This window comes from Phyllopteryx taeniolatus, chromosome 1 (genome assembly GCF_024500385.1).
Source record: "Phyllopteryx taeniolatus isolate TA_2022b chromosome 1, UOR_Ptae_1.2, whole genome shotgun sequence".
NCBI classification, from domain to species: Eukaryota; Metazoa; Chordata; class Actinopteri; order Syngnathiformes; family Syngnathidae; genus Phyllopteryx; species Phyllopteryx taeniolatus.
In genome coordinates, this window is record NC_084502.1 from 19,933,835 (window position 1) to 19,958,732 (window position 24,898).

A 24,898-nucleotide genomic window follows, 5' to 3' on the forward strand; every position below is an offset into this window, starting at 1 on the left:
AGCCAGCTCAATTAATAACTGTGATGGCTTTTTTTTTGGTTGAGAATTTAAATACTGGGTGAGAGTTACTTTTACACGTCACCCTATATTTCCACACACAATAAATCGAGTGTATAAAAGCAAAAATGCCAACACCACAACATTTCTGGTGCATTCATTGACTAGATTACAAACCGCAGGAGCGTGTCGAGACCTTTGGAGTTCCAGGTGCCCAAAGTTAAAAGGGGGCACATGGAAGAAGATTGAAGAGATACTGCACCTTGCAGAAACATACTTCACAATATAACTCATAGTACTAGGTACTTAGCGTAATAAACATATGAAAATCCATCCATCCATCCATTTTCCAAACCGCTTACCCTCACTAGTGTCGCAGGCGTGCTGGAGCCTATCGCAGTTGACTCTGGGCGAGAGGTGGGGTACGCCCTGGACAGGGTACATGTAAACAAACAACCATTCGCACTCACATTCACACCTACGGGCAATTTAGAGTATTCAATCAACCTACCATGCATGTTTTGGGGATGTGGGAGCAAACCGGAGTACCTGGAGAAACCCCACGCAGGCACGGGGAGAACATACAAACTCCACACAGGCGAGGCCGGATTTGAACCATGAGGCAGATATGCTAACCATTCGACACCGTGCCGCTCGCCTAATCAGTTAAAGGTAAATTAATCCGCATGCATTGATCTTCATGGCTAACCAGTTCCTTCTGCACTGAAGCATTACAGCAAACCATTTTTACCAAAACAGGCTTACTCAAATGCATCTAAGCTAACTATGCATATTTTCACTCTGTATTGCCTAAAAAAAACATTCAGACTTTCAATCTTGGGGAGTCGCTGCGAGGTGAAGAGGTGGAGCTTTACGTCACTTCTCAGACAGTCGAGCGTTCAAGAGAGTTAATAGTTTTGTTGTCCACTGAGCCACCCACATCTGAAAATACTCATTCAAAATAACATTTGCCCCAAAAAAGACACACAAAAAAAGAACAACATGTACAATAAGACATAGAAGGGAAAATCTTGATATCAGAAGACAGTTAGCCTGACTCTCCCCAATTTGTCTGGAACAAAAGAACAAAAGGAGAGAGAACCTACACATAATTACTTTCTGTGAATCGTTTGAAAGAGAGAGAACGGATACAAAATACTTTTATTAGTAAAGATGATGTAGGACAGCTCACAGCAGTGGTCGGGGGGGCAATTTATTAGTTTTTTTTTTTTTTTTTTTTTTTTTTGCGATGCAGTTGCACATAGTTTCCACTGGGTGCCATTAAACGCAACGGCGGATACTATTGGATAGACAGGCGGACAAACGCAAACCCAAACAAACAAAGTACAGCACAGCAGCGTTTCGAAGTGCTAAACAAATTGGAAGAACTTCACGAGGAAATGTCCCCCGCTCCGTCTCCTCGCCTCTTTGCACTCTGCCGACGTGGAGGTTCGGTCGGACTGTGGACCAGAACACTTGTCCAGGCAAGGGCCGAAGCGGCCAAACTGAAGACCATCGATGACTTGCCCGGACCCACTTTGTCCACAACTCTTTTCTGGTTATTTGTCAAAGGATATGCGGATAAGAGCCACTTGCTGCAGGTAAGGACGACTATTGCAGGGGTGTGGTTCGGTTCGCTGCTTCGTGGTGTGATTTTAAAGCCGATACTGCCATTGTAATTATTCACCAAGGTCATTGTGCACAGTTTATGCGTGCGTAGGTACCGATTCTCAAATGTAGATTGAAGTATAAACGAATCATGCTTGATTGTCACGTCTTTGGTTGTTTTTGTAATAATGATTAATAATAATAATAATCTAGTGGCAGCAACCCAGCAAACATTTTTGCAGGGCGTCCTCGTTTTACGACTCTGGCGGCGTAACGGCGGAAGTCGCGTCTCACTTACGCAGTAGCAGTGATGGGAATCGGGAAGTATCGAAGTACAGATGCTCTTTACTTGACGATTTCTTTTTCTGACAACTTGACTTTTACTCCCACATTTGAAAGCATGTGTACTTTATACAAATCATGTTATGTGCTCCAATCCAGCTGCGTGATGCCTTTTAAAAAAAAAAAAAAAATCATTTTTTAAAATGTATTTTTTATTTTTAACAAGATAAACCCATGTGGTTGGTGTGATCACACCAGGTCCCTAATGTGGTCAGATGACCAGTGTACTTTAATACAGAAGTTGAATCAGTTTTACTTTTACTACTTTTTCCCCCCCCCTCTTTCTTTTACACAAGTGTGCGTATTTCTACGTAAGTACAGTGTGAGTACATTAGCTACCCCTGTGCAGTAGTCGTCAAAATTGCAGTACTTCTTTGAATGAAAAACACTTCTAGGCCAAAAATACAAAACAGTAAGCTTAAAAAAAAGTCAATACTGTACGGCCTTGACTGGGCATGCCTTCTTTGTGTTGCGTGATGACGTATTCACGCCGCTCTCCGTTGGAATGTCGAATGTTGGAACCATTTTAACCAAGGACCTTCCATGTTCTTTTTCAACCTGACGTTTTTCTCCAGTGTGTACAGAAGAGTCTGTACGGGCCCATCTGGCGCTCCAAATTCGGCCCATTGGACCTGGTCAATGTGGCCAGTCCCGACCTCATTGCGCAGGTGATCCATCAGGAAGGACGCTACCCTGTGCGAGCAGAGTTGCCCCACTGGAAGGAATACAGGGACCTGAGGGGACAAGCCTACGGCCTGCATGTAGAGTGAGTACAGCATCCATTTTCTGAGCCGCTGATCCTCACAAGAGTGCTGGAGGCTATCCCAGATTTCTTCGGCAGGAGGCGGGTTACAGCCTGAAATGGTTGCCAGCCAATCGCAGGGCACATACAAACAAACAACCATTCGCACTCACATTCACACCTACGGGCAATTTAGAGTCTTCAATTAACCTACCGTGCATGTTTTTGGAATGTGGGAGGAAACCGGAGTGCCCGGAGAAAACCCATGCAGGCACAGGGAGAACATGCAAACTCCACAGAGGCGGGGCCGGGGATTGAACCCCAGTCCTCAGAACTGTGAGGCAGACGCTCTAACCAGTGCCGCCTAAATTTTTGAGAATTTTGAAGTACAGTAAGATTACTATGTCTAAACAATTAGGGGAAACCCAGATAATGATAGAAGCTTCTGATAGGTTTATTGACAACATTTGAGTGAATTAGAAACACACCTGTGGATGTATTTGAAATAGGCACACCTGAAACACACTGCTGCTTTGTATAACATCATGGGAAAGTAAAGATATGACCCAAGATCTCAGTAAGAGAGTTGTGGACTTGCAGAAGTCTGGTTCATCTTTGGGTGCAGCTTCCAGATGCCTGAATGTGCCTCCTTCATCTGTTCAAACAGTTATATGTAAGTAGCTCAGTTACACCAGTTCTGTTGTGAGTAATGGGCCAAAATTCCTGACAACTATTGTGAGAAGCTTGTGGAAGGATATCCAAAACATTTGACCAAAGTCATACCGTTTAAATGCAATGGTACCAAATACTAATGTAGGTAAACTTATGACTTTGAATGAAAAAATGTCACATAGGTTTTTAAAAAAAAAATTTTTTAAGGCAAGCAAAACATGGAGGACCCAAGCACAGGGAGGCAAGGCAGAAATCTCAAAAATTATATTTAATTCCAAATCAAAGGCAAACAAAGATAATGGAAAAAGCAAACTAAACAAAGTCCCAAAATCGATAATCAAAGAAACACTTGAAGAAACCTAAAACAAGACATGGACAGGCATCTGTGACATGTGACACAGACAGGAAGTGAAAGCAACCAGGGAACTAAATACACAAATTGACGAGACAACGAGTAACACCTGGACAAGACACAAGTGGCTGGAGGGAGCTGATTGGTCGACACAAGGTAGAAGGTTGATGAGAACAGGTGGACACAATAACTGAATGAGCACACGAGACATGGAGAAACATGGGACACAGGAAAACTTGAAAACAAAACAAAACCAAAACACAGACCATGACACATTATTCTACCAGCTAACATATAGAAATGATTTTGGTAATCCTAATTGACTTAAAACAGGAAAAAAATTAGTCTGATTTCAGGTCAGACAGTGAAGAAAAAAAAGAAGCATGTGTCTTTTTCTAAAGTATATTTAAACTTCATGGCCTTTGCTTTCATATAGGAAAATGAAAACGCACTGAATGGTGGACTTGGATTACTTTTACCTTCTAGCAAAGGGCAGGAGTGGTACAGGATCCGCAGTGCACTGAACCCAAAGATGCTGAAGCTGCAGGAAGTGTCAGCATATGCTCCCATCATCCACCAGGTGGTTGAAGATCTCCTGCAACGCATCGAGTTCCTCCGCAGTTGCAGTCCGGACCGAGCTTCAGTTTTAGATGTGACTGCTGAACTCTACAAGTTTGGCTTTGAAGGTGAAACTGCACTGCATTGATACTGGAGGCAGCAGTGGAAGTGAGATGCTTTTGAATCTCTCCTGAACACCATCATGCAGGTATCTCTTCAATTCTGTTTGAGACCAGGCTGGGCTGCCTCCAGGAAAATATTCCTCAAGACACAGCGCGCTTCATCGCTGCTGTCAACGACATGCTGACACTGTCTGAGATTGTTGTTATCTGTCCACGCTGGACCTACCGCATCCTGCCTTTCTGGAAGCGCTTTGTACAGGCCTGGGACGACCTCTATGACACAGGTGGGCTGGAACAGTGGTTCCCAAATTTTTACACCAAGTACCACCTCAAAAAAATTCTCAATTTAAGAATGCCCCCTACTAACTTAATGCTAACACATTAAATGTGTTGCCATTGACAGGCTAACACTGAGCATCAATAGGTGCAGTGTTTTTAATCTTTATGCAACTGATATTTGAACTCAAGAGCAACACAAGTAGACAGACAATATCACAATACTCACAGCCATATATTATTTATCCTCTGTGAAAAATGACCAACATTAGAGCAGCATACTGAGTCATAGTAGTTGTAAAACTACTGTATTCTTCCTTTGTGTCTCCATGACTATTTTACGGTCCCCCAGTGGCCAAGGCGGGCATACAGAAGGAGTAGAACAATTGAATTGAAGCATTAAATCATGATGGACACAGTTTAATTCAGTTGTATTTCATGTTCTTCTCTGTTTCAATAAAGTACTGTCACATCAGAATGGCGACTGGACCCAAAAGCAGGCAGCGGCTGAGAGGTTGTGATGAACAGTTTATTGAAAAGGGGAAATGTAGATGATCCTTGAGGTGCGCTGGTGGGTAGTGGAGGCAGGGAAGTCGCTTGGCGATGAACACAGAGGAGACACTGAGGACAAGTAGAGACACGGAGGTCCGAAAGGAGATGAGGAACAGTGTAGCTTCGGTGGAGACTGGGGAGCCGTTGTACCGCTGGAGCCGCTGTAATACTCTGGCAAGGTTTTCCAGGATCAGGCAGGCTTAAATGCAGGTGGTAACAAGGGCTGATTGGTGACAGGTGCGCGGCCGAGGAAGGTGCTGGAGAGAGAGAGAGTGAGAGGGCGCAAAGTGCCACCCAGGCTCCAACAGTAGAACTGCAGGGTAGCTCATGACAAGTACTATATTATACAATGCTATTTTCTTATTAAAAAAAACTCATTACAAAATGTTTTGTTGTTTTTTAGGGGGGGAGAGAGGCTGTGACAGGTTAATGGCATTTCAGCGGGGTAATACGGATTTGAGATCCGAGTGTTTAGTGTTACGAGCGAGATCACAGAACAGAACAAATTAAACTCGTATCTACAGGCACCACTGTACAGTAGTATAGACCAAAGTGTGCATCAACAATGAGGCGGAGGTTTTATTCCTAAAAAGTATATTTCATATTATTGCAAGCCACTGTAACATCATCCATAGTTTCAATAACATTGCGCTTAAATATAGGAAACCAAAAGAACTTTACAGTTAAATACAACTGAACTGTACTTAACAAATGTACTGTGCTGGATTAAACAAGTTAAAGCCACTGTAAGATTATGCACAGTTACACATACCATACTTTGAGATTCACTGGGCTCGAAGATTCTTTCGCTTTCGAGTTGAAGGAGCTCACCGTACGTTTTGATACTATAGCGCAGAGGCTCATCGACATCAGACTGGCTGACATACAAACACAGACGGCGCGAGGTGAGCTGACGGAAGGCTTGTACCTGACCTACCTGCTGTCTTGCAAGAAGATTACCCAATCTGAGATCTACATCAGTGTGACAGAGCTGCTGCTGGGTGGAGTCGACACGGTGAGAACAAAAGGGGGAGGAATGTATTTGCTATACATCCATCCATCACTTTTTCTGAGCCGCTTCTCCTCGCTAGGGTCGCGGGCATGCTGGAGCCTATCCCAGGGCAGGAGGCGGGATACACCCTGAACTGGTTGCCAGCCAATCACAGGGCACATACAAACAAACAACCATTCACACTCACAGTCACATATACGGGCAATTTAGAGTCTCCAATTCATGCGTGTTTTTGGGATGTGGGAGGAAACCGGAGTGCCCGGAGAAAACCCACGCAGGCACGGGGGAGGACATGCAAACTCCACACAGGCAGGACCGGGGATTGAACCCTGGTCCTCAGAACTGTGAGGCTGACGCTCTAACCAGTCGTCCACCGTGTCGCCATTTGCTATACAGTATGAGTAAATTAAGTTACGAGTTTGGTTACGGAACAAATTCAACTCGTACGTCAAGAAGGTACCACTGTTTTTCCACAAAGCTACAATGTCATCAAATCCTCAGAATTTCATAATTGGGTGGCTGTGGCTCAGTAAGTAGTGCAGTCCATTTACCATAATTTCTAGTTCAGTGGAGAATATTGCCACCTGATTTGGACCTGCACCAATCTGTTGTACCAGTCCAAATATATAAAATGTATATATAGAAATATATAAATCCGTCTCTTGTTGTCAGTCATCTGATCAAAACATTCCAAGGCTGTTTACCCTTTAGCGTGACGGTGCATTTCTTTCCTCTTCAGTGTGGTGTGTGGCCTGTCTCCAATACAAAGTGAATATGAGAAGTGTGCAATGTGGAAGTACTGGATTTGAAGGCCACTTCTGTCAGCCAATAGAGAGGCTCGTTATAAGCTTTCCATATAAAACATGTTTTCATTGGTTTTGTGGCTCTTTGTAAATGTGTTCACAGGTTGTAAATATATTTCACATTTTGTGAATTTGATTTGGTTCTTGTAATTTGGTCTATACTTCTTGGCCACCGTAAACTCCTCAAAATGGTTCACTTGTGCAGTGTGCACACAGTGGTCCAGCCAGATTCACTTAGTCTGGTACAGTATTTTCATTTTTAGGATTACGGTTAGGCTTCAGTGTTTAAAGTGGTTTGCTTGATCTGTGCTTTGAGAACTGAAAACAAAGCAAAGGAACTAACCAAACTTGTGTGTAAGTGTGAACACAGCCTAAAATGAAAACCTTCCACTTGCTGCTGAGTTTAGGTTCTTTCGGATTAGAGCAGAACCTCATCGAACTGAAAAGTTCCTGTTTGTCCAAGAATAGTGAGGAAAGATGTCAAAGCACATGGAGCGTATTCCGGTGAAGGAATCAATCTTCAGCCAACTCAAACTTCCTGCAGCTGTATGAATCTTGATGAATTAGCACATCCGGCTGGGACTTGTTTGTCTTACTGGAACACCCGCTCAAATATCGCATATCTCGGGCCGCGCGCAACGTCAGAATTGTCTCCTACTGTGATCCAAAGTTAAACTGTTGCTGTGGTGATTTCAGACCTCCAACACACTGTCCTGGGCCTTGTACCACTTGGCGAGGGACCCGCGGGCTCAGGATCGACTATATAATGAGGTGAATGCCGTGTGTGCCAACAGACGTAAGCCCGGCATGGACGACCTTAAAGGGATGCCCTACTTGAAGGCTGTCATCAAGGAGACATTACGGTGAACTGACTCATTAGTTTCACGTGCACAAATATTTGGACTAATTCAGGCAGGGGTTCTCTGCAAACCAAATGTTTATTGTCCAAGTCTCTCATGTGAGCTGACTCTGCTATCTGTCCTTTTCCTCCAGCTTGTATCCTGTTGTTCCTGGCAACGGACGCTTCATTGCAGAAAATGAGGTGATTTTGGACAACTACTGGTTCCCAAAGAAGGTACAGACACAATGAGTCGGGGGTTTGCTCGAGGTCTCTTCCTTGGGAGTGATTCCTTGCCTCCTTGACCTAGTGCGGGGTTCACTTTGTCTCTTGTTGTGTGAGACACTTCACAACATGCAGCAGTTTGGCAGATAGTGAACAAGTCTTCAAAAAGAGGCTTCAAGCTGTTTATTGCCACCCCCAGTTGAAGTTTACTCTCAATACACGAGAAGAGTGTATTTAAAGCAACTACATAACATTACTTTTAGGGTGCTTCGGGAGTATGGGGTACCGAACCCCCTTATACGGGCTGTTCGGTCCCTGTACGACCGGAGTCAGAGTTTGGTCCGCATAGCCGGCAGTAAGTCGGACTCGTTCCCGGTGAGGGTTGGACTCCGCCAAGGCTGCCCTTTGTCACCGATTCTGTTCATAACTTTTATGGACAGAATTTCTAGGCGCAGCCGAGGCGTAGAGGGGGTCCGGTTTGGTGGCCTCACTATTGCATCTCTGCTTTTTGCAGATGATGTGGTTCTGTTGGCTTCATCAAGCCGTGACCTCCAACTCTCACTGGAGCAGTTCGCAGCTGAGTGGGAAGCAGCTGGGATGAGATTCAGCACCTCCAAATCTGAGACAATGGTCCTCAGTCGTAAAAGGGTGGCATGCCCCCTCCAGGTCAGGGATGAGATCCTGTCCCAAGTGGAGGAGTTCAAGTATCTTGGGGTCTTGTTCACGAGTGAGGGAAGAATGGAACGGGAGATCGACAGGCGGATCGGTGCAGCGTCTGCAGTGATGCGGACTTTGTATCGGTCCGTTGTGGTAAAGAAGGAGCTAAGGTGAAGCTCTTAATTTACCGGTCGATCTACCTTCCTACCCTCACCTATGGTCACGAGCTGTGGGCATCTGATTCGGATGCCTCCCGGACGCCTCCCTGGTGAGGTGTTCTGTGCACGTCCCACCGGGAGGAGACCCCGGGGACGACCCAGGACACGCTGGAGAGACTACGTCCTTCGGCTGACTTGGGAAGGCCTCGGGATCCCCCCGGAAGAGCTGGACGAAGTGGCTGGGGAGAGGGAAGTCTGGGTGTCCCTGCTAAAGCTACTGCCCCCGCGACCCGACCCGGATAAGTAGTAGAAAATGGATGGATAGATAGATGGATGGACATAACTTTACCTGATACAAAAGTTTGCTAGCTTAAAGCTAACACACAATGCAATACGTCATGGATGGGCTAACAAATATCATCAGTGTTGTGTTATAACTTTTTAAGCAATTGATATTTGAACACAAACGGTGGAGGTACACTGTATCTTCTTAATCGTTTGAGAAAAATGACTAATATTATTGCAGCTTACTGAGGAGTGGTGACCCTCTCATGAGTGCTAAAGAAAACTGATGGATGGATGGATGAATTGAATTTACAGTCTGATGCCTCCAGCTGCTGCTGTGAGATCTGAAAGAAACATTTGTGTCATGTGGTTCCAGACTCAGTTCCATCTGTGCCACTACGCCGTCAGCCGCGACCAGACACAATTCCCCTTTGCCGACGCATTCATGCCGGAGCGATGGCTTCGCACTGAAAGGGTGACACCAGGTTTCTTCCAGCACCACCCATACAGCTTCATCCCCTTTGGCGTGGGTGTGCGAGGCTGTGTGGGGAAGAGAGTGGCCGAGATGGAGATGTATTTTGCTCTGTGCAGGGTGAGTGGCGCCATGTTTGTCTCTCATCACGTGGCCAGAATCTTAAGTGCTAAGAACCTGGTCAGGAATGCTGATTTGTGGTTGGCAGCTGATGCAGCACTATGAGGTCCGGCCAGGAGACAACCGTGCCCCCATCCAGGCCAAAACGCGGACGCTGCTCATCCCTGCAAAGCCCATCAACCTTCTTTTCCTGCACAGAGCCTAAGGCAACGAAACCGAAAAGTCTACACATGGCGCAAAGAGAAAAAAAATGACAAATGACGCTTAAGACAATGACAACAACAAAATTGTTTTATTTTATTTTTTTCCAAATAGTTTTTCTTAACACATTCAGTTTCTTCAAGTATATTTGACACATAATCAATTGTACATTTATAGCCACGAGTGAAATGCTCAAGTACTTTTTCCATTGTATATACAGGGATAAGGTGACAACCGGCCCAATCATTTGTGGGGCTACTGGATATCATAGCCCCGACTCTAAACTTGTTTAATCCTTAACTCCTGACAGAAAATAAAGGGATGGATCTAGCTTTAGTATTTAGTGAATTGACTCTTCTCAGTTTGTTGACTCAAACATATGGCAGAGGTGGGTGATGAATAAAGTAACATGCCTGTTTTGACAAAGGAATAGAAAGTACACGTAACTGTTTTCAAATGTACGCAGAAAAAGTAAAACATCGTCGGAAAAATAAATACTCAAGTGAGGTGTAGGTCAGATACCTGGAAAAAAATCGATTGAAGTGCAGTAACCCAGTATTTGTGGTTAGTAACCAGGTTCATTTCCTCTAAATGGTCAAAATGGTTTCGTGTTTCCTTTTTGGGCATCCTTTTTTAGAGGAAGAATATATTTTGTGGATCCTGTTTTAGAAGAAGGTGTTTTTTCATGCGTTTTAAACAAAAAATATTTTATTTATTTATTTTCAAAGAGGGTGTTTTTGGTGCATGTTTTTTTAGGAGAGAAAAGTGTTTTTGTGCGTCTATTTTTTTTTTAGGAGCGGGGTGCTTTTCGTCTCTCGGCCTGTAGTGGGCGCATCTGACCTCCACACAGTAAAGTGTAACAGGAGATGCGCCATACCTTCACGGGAAGGACGACATCCCGCGTCCGTCCATCCTGGGCTCGGGGCCCCGCTCCAGATTCAGATGCCGACTTCCCTCCCCCTGTCACGCGGTGCTCCTCTCCGTATTTGAAACAGCTCCCTGCAGTCATGGAGGACTAGTCGCATCCGGATCCACCTTCCATGGCATGGTCGGGGCTCGGGGTTGCGGTGGCCCCCTGTGCAGTCACGGGGACGTCGCGGGGATGGCGCGCCCCCCCGTCGGAGCTGGTGATGGTGAGTCCTCTCCTTCGTCCTTCGCACCACCTGCTGTCAAACGGCGGATGGCCAGAAAGATTTGGAATGGTTATCGATCCGGTTAACCGGATGGCCGCATCGCGGTCGATGGTTTTCGTGGTGAGGACGGATGGCAATTGCAACGTGAGCCGCAAACATGGGGGCTGCTGTTTTCAACCCTGAGGTCTCCCGGCGGTCCACGAAGGCAGCGCAAAGCCGTTTGTGCAATTATTCCCGATCAAGCAGTTTTGTTAGAGGCTACAGACTCGAGGTCCGGGCGTAGACGTGCAAGATGCACAATATAAACAACAGCAAGATACAAATATACGGATACACAAAATGTCATCATGTTTTCCCAAAAGCGTCATCCAAGTGGCGTGCAACTGTGCCAATGTCTCTTGCACTGGTTCCTAGCACTTGTTTTACAATACCGGATGATTTCATTGTTTGAGTCATTCATCCCACTACTATATCCTACTAGTGCGCTGAATTGGTCATGTGCTAGTACCGCACTAGTAGAATACGCAGTACGTTTTTACCTCAAGTGTCTCGACATTTCTGTGCACTAGGTGAACAACTGTGCCTTAGAGTAACATTTGTCCACTACGAGGGGCACTTTTAGCCTACAGTACACGATAAAATATTTGATATCAGCTTCAAGTCCATGATGAACGAGTATATTGTGCTCTAGGAAATTCAGCGTGAAATTGTTTTCCCTCCAACTTGGCCCATTTTTGAGCATTTGTTCAATATCCTTGAGCTATAGCTTAAGGACCATGTACCAGTCCGCTCTTTGTTATCACTAGTAAGACAATTAAGTCCACTAGTAGAAGGACTAGAGCGCACTGGTAGAACAATTACATGTTACTAGTGTGGCAGACCTGTGCATTAGTTTATGTGTGCTATTAGGAGAACTAGTGAAGCACTACTTGTTAACTCGTAGAATTTTACGTGCCACTAGTAATACTAATAGCATGCAATTGTCAACAAATGCACAGATTTGCCTCACAAGTAACATGCAGTTGTTCTACTAGGGCACCCTAGTCATTCTACTAGTCCACTGAATTGTCTTATATGGCATGTTTTTTGAGTATTTATTCAATATCCTTCTTGTGCTGCGAATTGTCCACGTACTACTACACACTCCTCACTTGTATGACAATTGGCATGTACAATAACATGTAGTTGTTCTACTAGTGCACCCTAGTTTTTCTACTAGTGTGCAGAAATGTCATACAGTTGTGGAAGGCACTAGTGTACAAAAACAGTTCAGGGTGTACCCCGCCTCTCGGCCAAAAGTCAACTGGGATAGGGTCCAGTCCACCTGCGACCGTCACCTAACTAATGAGGACAAGCGCTATTGAAAATGGAACAGTAGGATGGAGTTAGTTGTTCTATATTTGTTCTATAGACACCCTCAAGATGTCTCTGCTCCTCTGGCATCAGTTCTCCTGGGATTGATTCAGTGGCAGGAAAATAAAGTACGAAATGGATGTGGGCATGTTTTGTAGCTTTCTGACATTTATATGAGTGAGAGTGATGGGATGCCGACCACTTGGGTGGGCTACATACGAGGAAATCTCATCATTTGATTGACAATGTGGGTGAGGCGTCTTAATCGAGTGGGCGTCGTAAATAAATATGAGATTGCGAGACTGCCTCATTTTCACACAGGTTTTAGTAATTAAGCTGAACATAATGACTAGGTCGCTAGCTAACAGCAGTTCTACAGCGCACTATCCAAAAGAGCATGTCTGTGGCATTAATCCGAGCAACAGAAAATTCATTTAATTAGCCAGTCCCTCAACCATCATGTTAACTACGTACGAATTTACAATGTCGAATTTATAATAATAAATATAAATCAAAGATAAAACATAAAACGGTTAAACATAACATAGCTTAAAACCAATAAAATAAATAAATAAAAACAAGACACTGAAACAAGAGCAGAGTCTCAAGATAAGGAGGACAAACGAGGAATAAAATTGTGTTTTAAGGCGGGTTTTAAAATGTATGGTGAGGGTGCTTGTCTAATATGCACCGTGAAGTCATTCGATAATTTGGGACCAGCAATAGAAAAAAGCTCCAGAAGCAGCTGGTGTGGTACCAGGCAGGAGCGTAGGGATGGTGCAGTTCGGAGAGGTAAGGCCATTCTCTAAAGACCATTTAGAGAATTGAAAACTTAACAGCTGAATCATAACATGAACTACAAAGTTCACAGGCATCCGCACAGAATAGGAGGTATGTGTTCCGGTTGTGAGGCGAACAGCAGCATTTTCTACCAACTGGAGACAATTGAGGGAGGACTGGCTGGCTCCAAAGGAAAGTGCATTTCTGTTGTCCAACAGAGATGTGATGAAGGCAGTGGAAAAAAGCTCCAGTTTGGGGAAATGTCCTCACACAAATCAACATAGATGCTTAGATTTTGTCAGTCATGCTCGCAATAGTGTTTCTATGGTAACTTGGGACTGTCCTGCCCCACACAACACAAAAAGAGCACGGAGAGATGGCACAGAGGTAATGAATACAGCAACAGCCTTATAAAATAATATTCTGGATAAAATATTAACTACATATGGGAAGAAAGCTTGAGAAATTGTGTGCAAAGTGGTGCTAGCTAACTGGACTGTGGAAGCATGTCGACTGTCTCGTGTGACAGGCTAAGGGTTGTGTGCAAGTGGTTACCATATCAGCGCAGTCAGAGACTTCCGTGCAAGCCCCGCGGCTCAGTGAGAGTTTGTGAGGGGGAAAAAAACCCAACAACATGTCAGTTTAGATCCGGTCATGTGTGATCATCACCCCCTTCTCAGCCTGATCTCCTTGCGACGCCTCCACGCGGCTCGTTTGTTTGTTTAGTTCCACTAAAGAACGGTTGCTGTTGTCCATGGCAACAAGCATCATTGACATTCCTCGGCTCACGCTGCAGGGAGGCGTCTTGGTTCCTTTTTCGCTCAGGCTGAGAGGCGACGGGAAAAGAGGAGGCTTTGTCAGAGGAGGTCGGCACTTACATTGTGATGAGTAGCTGCATACGAAGGTGGGCGGCCTGAGAACCACCTGCAGCAGTGCAAAGTCCAAATGCAGCACACGGATTGGAGGCAGAGATCATGAGGTCAATGAAAAGAGGTGTCAGATAGTTGAAAATGCTTACCCTTTTCAATCGCACATAGGGTTGCAAATGAAGCAAACATTTACGATACATTTTTATTGGCCCTACACGTGAAGACGAGTGGTATAGAAAATGAATGGCTGGATAGGAAACTTTCCTTAGGAATTCTTGAGAATTTATGGGAATTGACTGGGAATTGAGGGTCATTTCATGGAAATGTATCATCTTCATACGTAAATATAAACATTTAGTTTTGTCATAAGCCGATCTCCTTGCCTGCATCAGAAGGCGTTGGCTGCTATCAGATTCTGATGTTTTCATAACCTTGTACAAAAATATCGCAGTTTCAAAGCATCACAGTATTGCGATTAAAGCTCCAAAATGTATTATTTTTGAATGTTTGAGTAAATAACTTTTTACATTGAAGGCAATCTATTTTATTTTTAGACAACATAGACTATTTGGCACATTAATAAATGTAAAAAGAAAATAAACAATTCGCTTTTTATGACTAAAATCCAAATGTAGTACAAAAGTAAAAGTACTTATTTCTCAGAAAATGAGTAGCTACTTCTCTGCTCCACTCCGCTTTGTGAAGTAATGTCAGAGCAGAAACGAGCCTACGTTAGCAAAGCTAGTTAGCCATCTTGTCTGCCTCGGTAGCAAGTCTATAGTATTTGTTTCACCAATTGTATAAATTTCACGCGCTAAATTTTGTAACTGGTTACAAATGTTTATATCAAGACAGCTTTGTATTAATAATAATGTTACTTTGAATTTGTCGAAGAGTAATTGGTGGCGATCTTGTAAATGTGATATTGTATTAGAAGTATTGCCTCCTCGAGCAGCCACTCTTCGTTGGCACATTTTGCATATTCTTGCACATACCAACAACATGAAAGGGAAGGGTCGTGTCCCTTTGTCTTCACCGACTACTCAAAAAGCAAACAAACAAACAGCACTTACCGCTGATGGAAAGTTTGAGTGCTTTTGAAACCATGACTTTTGAAAACAATAATCGGCTACAGTACATTGCAGAACCTCAATTGCTCCATGTTTTCTTTTTTCTTCTTCTTTCATTTCGCTCAACCGGCGGCGTATCCAAAGCTCGCTTGTAACTCAAATTATGGTTCGCAACACAGGAAAAAGCATAAAAAATCTACCAAGTGACTGCTTGTATGTAAAAAAAATACTGGTAAATTAGGACTACTCATAAGTCAAGGCACCACTGTACATGCATTTTCCACAAATAAACATTTTCAAAATTCCAGGTTTATACCCATTTAGTTACATTATTTCCCATGGAAAGTTTCAACCTTTAAATTTTGTGCCCCGAGTTGTACCACCATGTCGTGTGTGTCAGGTTTAGACCTGTCTTACACGTGATGCCACACAGTCACGCTTTCCACAGCAGCCTCATATCGATCCACATCAGCTGGTCTCTGGACAGTAACAGTGAGCCGCAATAATCTAGTAGAGCCACTCAGAGCTTGCCGTGCCCGCTTTTTGTTGCCTGTGACTTCACATGGCGTGCGAATACAACAAAGAGGTCGCTGGGTGCATTGAGTCATTTGAGGATGAGATGCTAAGGAGATACCGTCAGGTCAGCGTGAGTAGATTCAGACGCTAAATGTTAGCACATTGCCTCCTTTCACTGAACCGATTCACCTCCAACTGCATTGCTTCTGGCTTTCATTCTGTCTGCATCACAGACAAACAGTTCTTGAGTCTGATCCGCTTGCATAATTCTATAGTATGTGCGCTGTGTTTGTGTGTGTGGAGTTGTTGGGTCATCAGCATACTAATGGATGGACGGACCTTTACTTTTATCCAATTATTGATCAGCATGTGCATAACAGAGCCTGAACCAACACCATCACACACACACACACAGATTGTGTGTCTGTGCATGACTACATTCCGAGCCTCTGATTGGCTAGCATGCTGTTGCTATGGCTGTCGCTGGTCCTTCATTTTGAGGCGACAGATCAGAGCGCACAACTGTCTGTCAGTGTTCCACCGTTGTCGTAGCAACAGACAGGAAGCAGGGCAGGGGGGTGGGTCAGTGTTTATGTTTTAGCTCTGGATGAAAACTCGTCCGAGATTTTGTTTCATTTATTTATCTAAGAGGATGATGCACATTGACATCTGCGGTACGAAATGGCTTAATGCGACTACATACACACACGCACGAACATAGACAGATAGACAGTCCAGTGGGGTGCTTGGCAGTGGTCTGTGATAATCCCTCACCAAAATATGCTTATTAATGAAATGTTTGGGTGCGTGCGGGATGTTGTAGTGACTGCACAAGATGAGGAACGTTTTTGAAATGTGTTGAGTGAAAATGAAATGGTGAATTATATTATCCATGTTGACAAGTCCAAGGTTGACATGCATGATTCATGTTAACCTTCATGATTCATGTTAACCTTCAACTCCACCTGTGAGTGGAGTTGAAGAGCGAGAGTGCACTTTCATGTGTTCCTCAGCCACAACACCGTGAAGATAGCAGTCATCACGAGGATGGGGGGGGGTGGGGGGGGGGATTAGTAACACTTAAACTGAAGGTACTGGTACAGTATTTGTTGTTTTACCAAGTGCTTCTCCTTACTATCACATCACTGAAGTTGAAGAATAGCATATCGGTAAGCCCCTTTAAGTCATTGTTAACACTTTTTCCATGTATCTTGCAAAGGGTGGAAAATCCATCCATCCATCCATTTTCTGAGCCGCTTCTCCTCACGAGGGTCGCGGGCGTGCTGGAGCCTATCCCAGCTGTTATCGGGCAGGAGGCGGGGTCCACCCTGAACTGGTTGCCAGCCAATCGCAGGGCACATCGAAACAAACAACCATTCGCACTCACAGTCATGCCTACGGGCAATTTAGAGTCTCCAATTAATGCATGTTTTTGGGATGTGGGAGGAAACCGGAGTGCCCGGAGAAAACCCACGCAGGCACGGGGAGAACATGCAAACTCCACACAGGCGGGGACGGGGATTGAACCCCGCACCTCAGAACTGTTGAGGCTGACGCTCTAACCAGTCGGCCACCGTGCCGCCAGGGTGGAAAATATCCAATAAATTTATTAAAAGTTTCTGGTATATTTTCATAAGAAGTTACAATGGGAGATTTTTTTTCGTTATATTTTCCATGGGAATTAACGGGTAATTGAGATTAATTTAATAGAACGGTATTATAGTCATCCATCAATTTTCTACACCGCTTATCCTCACTAGGGTCGCGGGCGTACTGGAGCCTATCCCAGCTAACTGCGGGCAAGAGGTGCGGTACATCCTGAACTGGTAACCAGCCAATCACAGGGCACATTTAAACAAACGACCATTCGCACTCACATTCATTCCTACGGGCAAATTAAAGTCTTCAATTAACCTACAGTGCATGTTTTTGGGATGTGAGAGGAAACCGCGGCACCCGGAGAAAACCCACGCAGGCACGGGGAGAACATGCAAGCAACACAGGCGAGGCCGGATTTGAACCTGGGTCCTCAGAACTGTGAGGCGGATGTGCTAACCAGTTGGTCACCATGCCGCCAGAACGGTATTATATTCAAGCACAAATATAAACATTTTGTTTTGTCATAAGAAGACATCTATGAAAAATAATAAAATTGAAAAAGATCACATTTCAATATTTGTCAATAGAACTTTTCAAGTTTTAAGTATTTTATTTAACAATAATTTTGTTTCATTAATAAACAAAAACATGAATGTTGAGTTATAGATTGGTCATCACTCACAACCAAACCATTCAATTCTGTGTGTGTGTGTGTGTTCAACAAAAATGCACCCCGAACCAAAAATACCCCAAAACTCAAATTCAAAATGTTAAATGAAAAGGGCCCCTCTCTCCAAAAAGTCCCATCCAACATACAAATAAAAAAAAAAACATCTTCCCCCAAACTTCTCAAGCCTCGCCCGCATTTCTGCTAAACCCTTTCAGGCAGTGGGCTCTTCATATTCAACTGCACTTTCATGAAATCTGCTTGTTTTAGTGAGAATTATGCTAAAATATATTTTCTCCCACTAAATTCCCTTTTAAGAGCTAAACTTCAGCTTTGTAAATTCCTGTTTTAATCCCATTATTTCCCACAAATTCCTGTTAACATTCTCAGAGCTATTTCCAGATTGCGTTCAGTCACTGGCACCTGTTGCGTCCACAGGTGAAGGCATGCAGCCGACCGGTGCTCCATAGTCTCCCCATACGCTGGCCTCTCATCTGATCACCTCTCATCCTTCATTTCGTGGGTTCTCCATTCTTCTTTTTGCTCATCATGACGACCACCCTGGAAACACTGCAGACTCGCCCCGAACTGGAGCTGAGCCCCAGGCTGCTGAACGGATGCGACGACTCGGTTGGCCGCTACAAAGTAGTTCCCTCCGTAGTCTGCTCCATGTGCTGCCTCTTTGGTGTCATTTACTGCTTCTTTGGTGAGTTGAACATTTGGCTGCCCTCGTTGTCACCACACTAAGGGTTACACTTCAGGTCCAAGTGCCCAATTCTTATTTAATGCCTATATCACATTTTCAGATATGATTATTTTCATGCACGTCGAGTGGCACATATTTGATTTATAAATCCAACCAAAGTAGTCCAGGCACAATTGAACTAGCTTCATTTTTGATCCATGAACATGCTGGACCTTGAAGAAAGTTTCATGTAAACCATTTGTCGTTGACCCTCCTCCAGGCTACCGCTGCTTCAAGGCTGTGATGTTCCTGACAGGCCTGATGTTTGGCTCGGTTGTCATCTTCATGCTCTGCTACAAGGAGCGCGTGCTGGACACCCAGCTGAGTGTGGAGGCCTCGGTGGGCATCGGCCTGGGCATCGGCACGCTGTGTGGCCTGGTCACCATGCTGGTTCGCAGCGTGGGCCTCTTCATGGTCGGCCTGCTGCTCGGCCTGCTGGTGGCCGTGGCCACCTTGGTGGGAATGGAGGAGCTTTCCCACAGCCCGCCACGCTCTGTCTGGGTGCCTCTGGGCGTGCTGCTTGGCCTGGGCATGCTCTTTGCCGTGCTCACCCTCCAGTGGCAGCGCATCTTCACCACGCTGTCCACAGCCGTTTTCGGCGCAGCTGTCATCACCGTAGCGCTGGACTACTTTGTGGAGCTCTTTGCGCTCGTTCTGTACATGTACGAGCGGATGAAAGCCGTCCCCGGGAAGCCAGTTTGCTGGCTTACGTGGGTGGTGCTGGGGGTGTGGCCTGCGCTCACGCTGTTGGGAGTCGTGGTCCAGTGGAAGGTGACTGCTGAAGGCTACTCGCATACCAAGGGTGAGGATACATGACATTAGCTGTGCCCTAATTCAGGAGTAAATTATTTCAGAAGTGACGCTATCCTACCTCTGCAGAATGGGTGACAAAATTTGAAGGATTTTCAATCATGTTAACAACTCATTTCAGCCTGATATGATAGACTTTGTGGACCTCTAGAATCTTAAAATATCTGTGTGAATATGGAACGTAACATGCATATTGGAATTATGGCCCAAAAGTTCAACCTTGGTTTCAAAAACACACTTGAAATCTCCCAAGCACATGTGGGAAAATGTGTTGTGTTGCGATGAAACCAAGGCTGAACCTTTTGTCCATTATTCCAAAAGTTACAGTATATTTGGCAAACTCAAAAACACAGCCACATCTGCAGTTATAAGAGGGTGTGCACACTTGTGCAACCACATAATCTCAGTTGTTAATTTTTTACAACAAACTGCCATTTGAAAAGAGTGTGGAGACATTTTATATTCACTGTAAAAACTGCATCTTTTCTGAGGTGGGCAGTGAGATTTTTCTCAGGTTGAAAAACACTGACGTGGATCTACTAGGCAGCATCCTAGGATACAGACCCTGAATTGGGTCACAGATAGTCTTTCAATCTATTGTTCATTTATTGATTCAAATTCTAGCTTCTTTTCTCGTTCATTTTAACTACCTAACTGAGCCCCCCTTCCTTCTTCGCAGTCATCATTAGTCGTCAGCAGAGGAGGATGCAGGTGATGCGAATTCGCCAACGGGATGACCGCTACCGCCACAAGAAGAAGAAGAAGAAGCATCTCGGGTCCTCCTCCAACCAAAGCCAAGCCAAGCAACTCCACCAGGAACCTGCCCATCGCCGCAAGCCAAACCCAATTCGCCGCTATGACACTGATGTCCTCTCACCTGTGAGTAGAAACAAACGCCACTACAGTGCAGTAGAAACTCTACGATCCAATGCGATCCATTCTAGATCGCTGGTCAGCCACTAATTTGTTTCCGATTTTGAAAACGTCACCCTGAGGTTTTACACAATTTGTTGACGCCTCATGTATCATGTTCATTTTACATTACGCATGATAATGGCAGCCCCTTTGCTGAGCAAATTTCCACATTCAGAACAAAACAAGAGCAATCTATACTAAGCCGGAAAGTGGAACAAATAATTGCGATTGACGCTAGTTGCTACTCTAAATGAATTTGTTTATTCCTTGCGATGTTACAAATAGAAATGGGTTACTACATATTATAGTGGTGTGATTAGTGGAAAACAAGGAAGTAAGGGATGAGAAAAAATTTCAAGTATTCTCCTGTTTTACCACCCAGTGTAGAAAGTAAATACAGTGGTGCCTTGAGATACAGTATGAGTTTAATTAGTTCCACGACCACACTCGTAACTCAAAACACTCCTATTTCAAATCATCTTTCCCCACTGAAATTAACAGAAATGCCATTAATACATTCCAGCCCCCCCCAAAAAATAATAATGTAATGTAAAATAGCATTATAATATTTCATAAAAACATACAACAATGACGTAATTACATAAAAAAAAAAGAAAAGAATTAAACAGTTGATCTCACACTTTCTCTTTCAATTGTGGTGCTTATTCTGGTGTGCACACCTTGGCCACTTGGGGGCAGAATAAGACAGGCATACGGATGTACTGTAATGGAGGCCTAGCTCCTCTCTCGACTTCTCAGTACGGCAGTAATGTTAGTCGTCCTTCACAGAGGATACAGAATATTTGTGAGTAATTTTATATGGTCGATCTACATGTGTTGCGGGACCATTTGTGTTCAGATATGTGTTGCTTAAAGGGCAACAAATCTGCCTCCTAGATGCTAATTGTTAGCCCATGTGCCTATGGAGTTTCCCATTGTACTGTATGCTAGCACTCTGGCTGCCGAGGTATGTGGTTGTTTCAAATAGACAATGTGTAATTAATTCTCTTTGTTTGATGTTTAGTTTGACAAGTAGCCTTCAGATGAGCGTGGCAATAAACAGCTTAAAACTAATTACGACTAATTCTATTTGCCAAACAGCCAGTTGTGAAGTAAGTTGAGTCACCTGCCCCAATGCAGTGCTCGTACCAGTATCTCAAGTTTGTGCTCACAAGTCAAAGCCAAAATTGACTGCTTCTGTCGCGGAAAAATGGTAAGTCAGGTCACTCGTATCTCAAGGTACCACTTTACTTAAAATGCAGGTCAATTGTTAATTTTAGTGAAGGCTGCTAAAAATCAGACAATGGGCCAGTAGCTTTGACACTCCTGCTTTAAGTGGTTATCCCCACCATTTTTATTTTATTTTTTCAGATGTAAATGCCACTGGGTAGAACCAAAACGTGAGTTCTGATTGATATTAGAAGTTTAATTCACTTGTTATTATCTTGTAATGCAGAGCTACATCCAGAATTTCCGGGACCGACAGGTGCAGGCTCAGCCTTTCCCAGGACAGCTCCTCGGTGGGCCACACGCCGTGGTGGAAGTGGGCTACGAATCTGGCTCGACGGCGCCCCTCACTGGGGCCACGGGACCTTCCCTACGACTCTAATACGTTACCTTGACTCAGTCAAGAAACACTGACTGTACATGCACCTGTGCGTGCACACCCGTGCCAGTTGTATCCATGCACAGTGGATGGGGAAACGCTTCCACTCATGACCTCCTCTCACTGCATGATTTCACTCACACGCTGAAACACACAAACACACATACAGCAGCTTGTATGTGATGGGTCGTCATCTGTTTCAGCGCCTCAGATCACATCAGGGATCAGAATGCAGACCCAACTCAGGCACTGGCATTCTCACAACAACAAAAACAGATGATCTTCAATCTGCAGGTCCCTTGTGCCATCTGAATTCCATTAGTCAACTTTCTAATGGGCCTTGTCCCTCTTGGTGCTGGACCATAATGTCTTCAAGTGGATTTTGCTGTAATGGGTGCCTTGCTCCTCCTGTCACTATGGAGGGGTGTTCTGCCAGCGTTTGGGTGCTCACACAGGGTCACATTTGATTCGGGGCTTAGCTTGTTGTCTTTACCATGCCAGGACCTGTGAGGAGAGAGTGCACGTTGAGCCAACTACAGTTCTAGAAAGCCATATGGATAGTGGCACTTTGCCACAACTCTCCCAAACACACATGCTGGAAACCACAGACACAATTTCTCACAGCTTGCATTCAGTGCCACCTTCACACAATCTCATCAGAACCCCAAAGATCATTTTGAGCTCTATCATGCTCAAGCTCAGTGTTTCTCAAATTTTACTGATCCAACCCACATATTTTACATTACAAAAATCTCACGGCACACCACCAAACAAAAGATTTTACCAAAAGTACTGTATATATGTACTGAAATAATGATGGTCTCATCTCAATTTACTCAATGTGAAATGTGGGTCTATTTAGTTAAGCACATTATTCTTTTTTTTTATGAATGGCAACAGGTGAATGCACCGGTTAAATGGAGCTCCCGCTAGCAAAGTGACAAGTGGCCACCATCTTTATGGAATTTTCTAAAAAACATGGAATGAGCACTTTAAATGCCTCTAAACTTATCCATTACAAATAAATTGACGAAAATATCATGGATGACTAAAGTAAATTACATTTCTCATTCTCATGAAAAAGTGTTGGATATGCGCAGTTTAAGTTGAGTTTTTAGGGCAAGTGACACCGTTTGAAATGTAATTTTGACGCGTCCACTTGGAGGGCCCCTCGAAATTTAGGCCCAGCTTGTTGTTGGATACTTTTATCTGAAACTTGTCAGCCAGTTGGAGAAGAGCTTTCCCGAGTAGCAGATGGAACGAAAGGGTTGAGGAGATATGTTGAAAAATAATTACATTGTACTGTTTCACTCTAATTTAAAGGCATTTTTGACCAGATTTTCAAAAGGCGATATACAAAAACGTTCCCCAAAAAGCCAATTTTTTCCAATACAAAATAATAACTATCTTTTTCTTGAACCTATCATCTGATTTTCAAAATCCTTGGTGCATTGTACTCAGGTTAAAGGGGCCATTCCAACCAGACTCAGCATTTTGACACTCATTTTTAGGAAATCTTGTCACATTGCTACTTCTACCAAGTAGTGGAATAGCGAAATGCTTGTTCTGTCTTGTCACTTTATGTCGCTGGCATAGCTTGATGCACAAACATACATTATTTGCAGTAAATACATTTTCGGACCAATGAATAGAAATGGGATAATTTCCCATGGCACACCGGATGATCTCTTTCACACTAATGTGGTTGGGAGTTACTTCTAGCTTCAAGCACTTGAAGCATTCTGTTTCGGTTGGAGCGTTGAGGTTTAATGCATTGCTTCTATGGTCAGATACGTTTCACCTTCTGTTGTTGTCACAAAGCGACCTGTTAACATCATTAAGTGTCAGAGAGGCAGATTAGGCTGTGGAGAGTCCCTTAATGGCATCATTTCTGTAAAAATATGAGTCTTGACCTTTGTAAAAGCAAGGAGAGAATGTAAAATACATTATGTTTGCATGAACTAAAGCCCCCTCACGCATGATAGTGGCTTCCTTTAGTCTCCAAAAACCCACAAAACCCTCAGTGTGCACCCAAGTCAACTTTTACAGAAGAACAAATTGTCGTCTTTCTCTGTTATCCTTCCTTTGGTTGGACTCTATAAGGAAACAATTGTTTTTCCATTGGGATGTAGTTTTATTCCAACACTAAAGCATGCCTTCCTGTGGCCCAGTGTGCTGTCAGTGTATGGGAGTTGTTGTTGTTTTTTTTTTGACACATAAAGTTCAATGTATTTATTTTTTATGATTGCAGATTGAACATCTCAAGAACTCATTGGTGCACAGATACCCATTTGAGTTGCTCACACTCTCCAACACTTCTCTCAGCCCACACATCAAAAGACTTTTATCTCCTCCATCTGTCTACTCTTGATAACATGTTCTCTAACCTGTCTGTATATGTAGAAATATGTAGATAAAATCCATTGCTACATGCACAAACACATTGATAATAAACTGGTGATGTTAATCACATCACTGTTGGTTTAGTTGTGTTTGTGATTTATTGTCTCTCTTGTGTATTGGCTTCATGATGTCTTGTTGGTACTGCATTGACTCGCCGACCAGCTGTAAAACACAAACACCATGCCAGAAGGCACCCTACTGATACACAGCCTTCATTTTCGGCCTTTTTTTTTTTGAAAATCTGCGTTTATTGAGCATGTTTGGGATGGCAAAGAGAGCTTATAAGGGATTCTATTTTGGCTTACCTCATTTGACTTGGAGTAGAGCTGCTATCATAAGAGAATACTAAAACATGATGTTTGAACATGCTACTTGTGAAGAGGTACGTGAAAATATGACAGCAACTATGACCTGACTCAACGTGCCACTTTGTTCGTCGT

The 24,898-nt window shown here is 43.9% G+C and overlaps 2 protein-coding genes across 8 annotated transcripts; both read left to right on the top strand.

The window, feature by feature from the left end:
- Window positions 1-1,272: 1,272 nt before the first annotated feature.
- Window positions 1,273-10,328, top strand: LOC133480720 (sterol 26-hydroxylase, mitochondrial). Of its 3 annotated transcripts, none has more exons than XM_061779245.1 (9): window positions 1,273-1,598; window positions 2,523-2,713; window positions 4,200-4,399; window positions 4,480-4,677; window positions 6,073-6,236; window positions 7,733-7,899; window positions 8,030-8,111; window positions 9,576-9,791; window positions 9,880-10,328. In XM_061779245.1, the coding sequence occupies exons 1-9, from the start codon at window positions 1,398-1,400 to the stop codon at window positions 9,994-9,996; spliced, it is 1,536 nt and encodes a 511-aa protein (XP_061635229.1). In that variant the 5' UTR covers window positions 1,273-1,397; the 3' UTR covers window positions 9,997-10,328. The 3 variants fall into 3 exon arrangements, with proteins under 3 accessions (XP_061635229.1, XP_061635238.1, XP_061635247.1); XM_061779254.1 differs by having other exon boundaries at window positions 8,030-8,078; XM_061779263.1 differs by lacking the exons at window positions 7,733-7,899; window positions 8,030-8,111; window positions 9,576-9,791; window positions 9,880-10,328 and adding an exon at window positions 6,313-7,068.
- A 149-nt stretch (window positions 10,329-10,477) lies between these two features.
- Window positions 10,478-24,541, top strand: LOC133480741 (transmembrane protein 198-B-like). Of its 5 annotated transcripts, none has more exons than XM_061779313.1 (5): window positions 10,478-11,125; window positions 18,418-18,685; window positions 18,945-19,526; window positions 20,214-20,413; window positions 21,906-24,541. In XM_061779313.1, the coding sequence occupies exons 2-5, from the start codon at window positions 18,529-18,531 to the stop codon at window positions 22,056-22,058; spliced, it is 1,092 nt and encodes a 363-aa protein (XP_061635297.1). In that variant the 5' UTR covers window positions 10,478-11,125; window positions 18,418-18,528; the 3' UTR covers window positions 22,059-24,541. The 5 variants fall into 5 exon arrangements, with proteins under 5 accessions (XP_061635297.1, XP_061635281.1, XP_061635307.1 ...); XM_061779297.1 differs by having other exon boundaries at window positions 18,556-18,685; XM_061779323.1 differs by lacking the exon at window positions 10,478-11,125 and adding an exon at window positions 11,147-15,843.
- The last annotated feature ends 357 nt before the right edge of the window (window positions 24,542-24,898 follow it).

Coding starts and splice junctions, on each gene's coding strand:
- LOC133480720 (XM_061779245.1), top strand. CDS start 1,398: ATGTCCCCCGCTCCGTCTCCTCGCCTCTTTGCACTCTGCCGACGTGGA. Junction 2,714..4,199: donor GCCTACGGCCTGCATGTAGA/GTGAGTACAGCA, acceptor TTTACCTTCTAG/CAAAGGGCAGGAGTGGTACA. Junction 6,237..7,732: donor TGCTGGGTGGAGTCGACACG/GTGAGAACAAAA, acceptor TGGTGATTTCAG/ACCTCCAACACACTGTCCTG.
- LOC133480741 (XM_061779297.1), top strand. CDS start 11,033: ATGGCATGGTCGGGGCTCGGGGTTGCGGTGGCCCCCTGTGCAGTCACG. Junction 11,126..18,555: donor CCCCGTCGGAGCTGGTGATG/GTGAGTCCTCTC, acceptor GAAACACTGCAG/ACTCGCCCCGAACTGGAGCT. Junction 19,527..20,213: donor AGGCTACTCGCATACCAAGG/GTGAGGATACAT, acceptor CCTTCTTCGCAG/TCATCATTAGTCGTCAGCAG.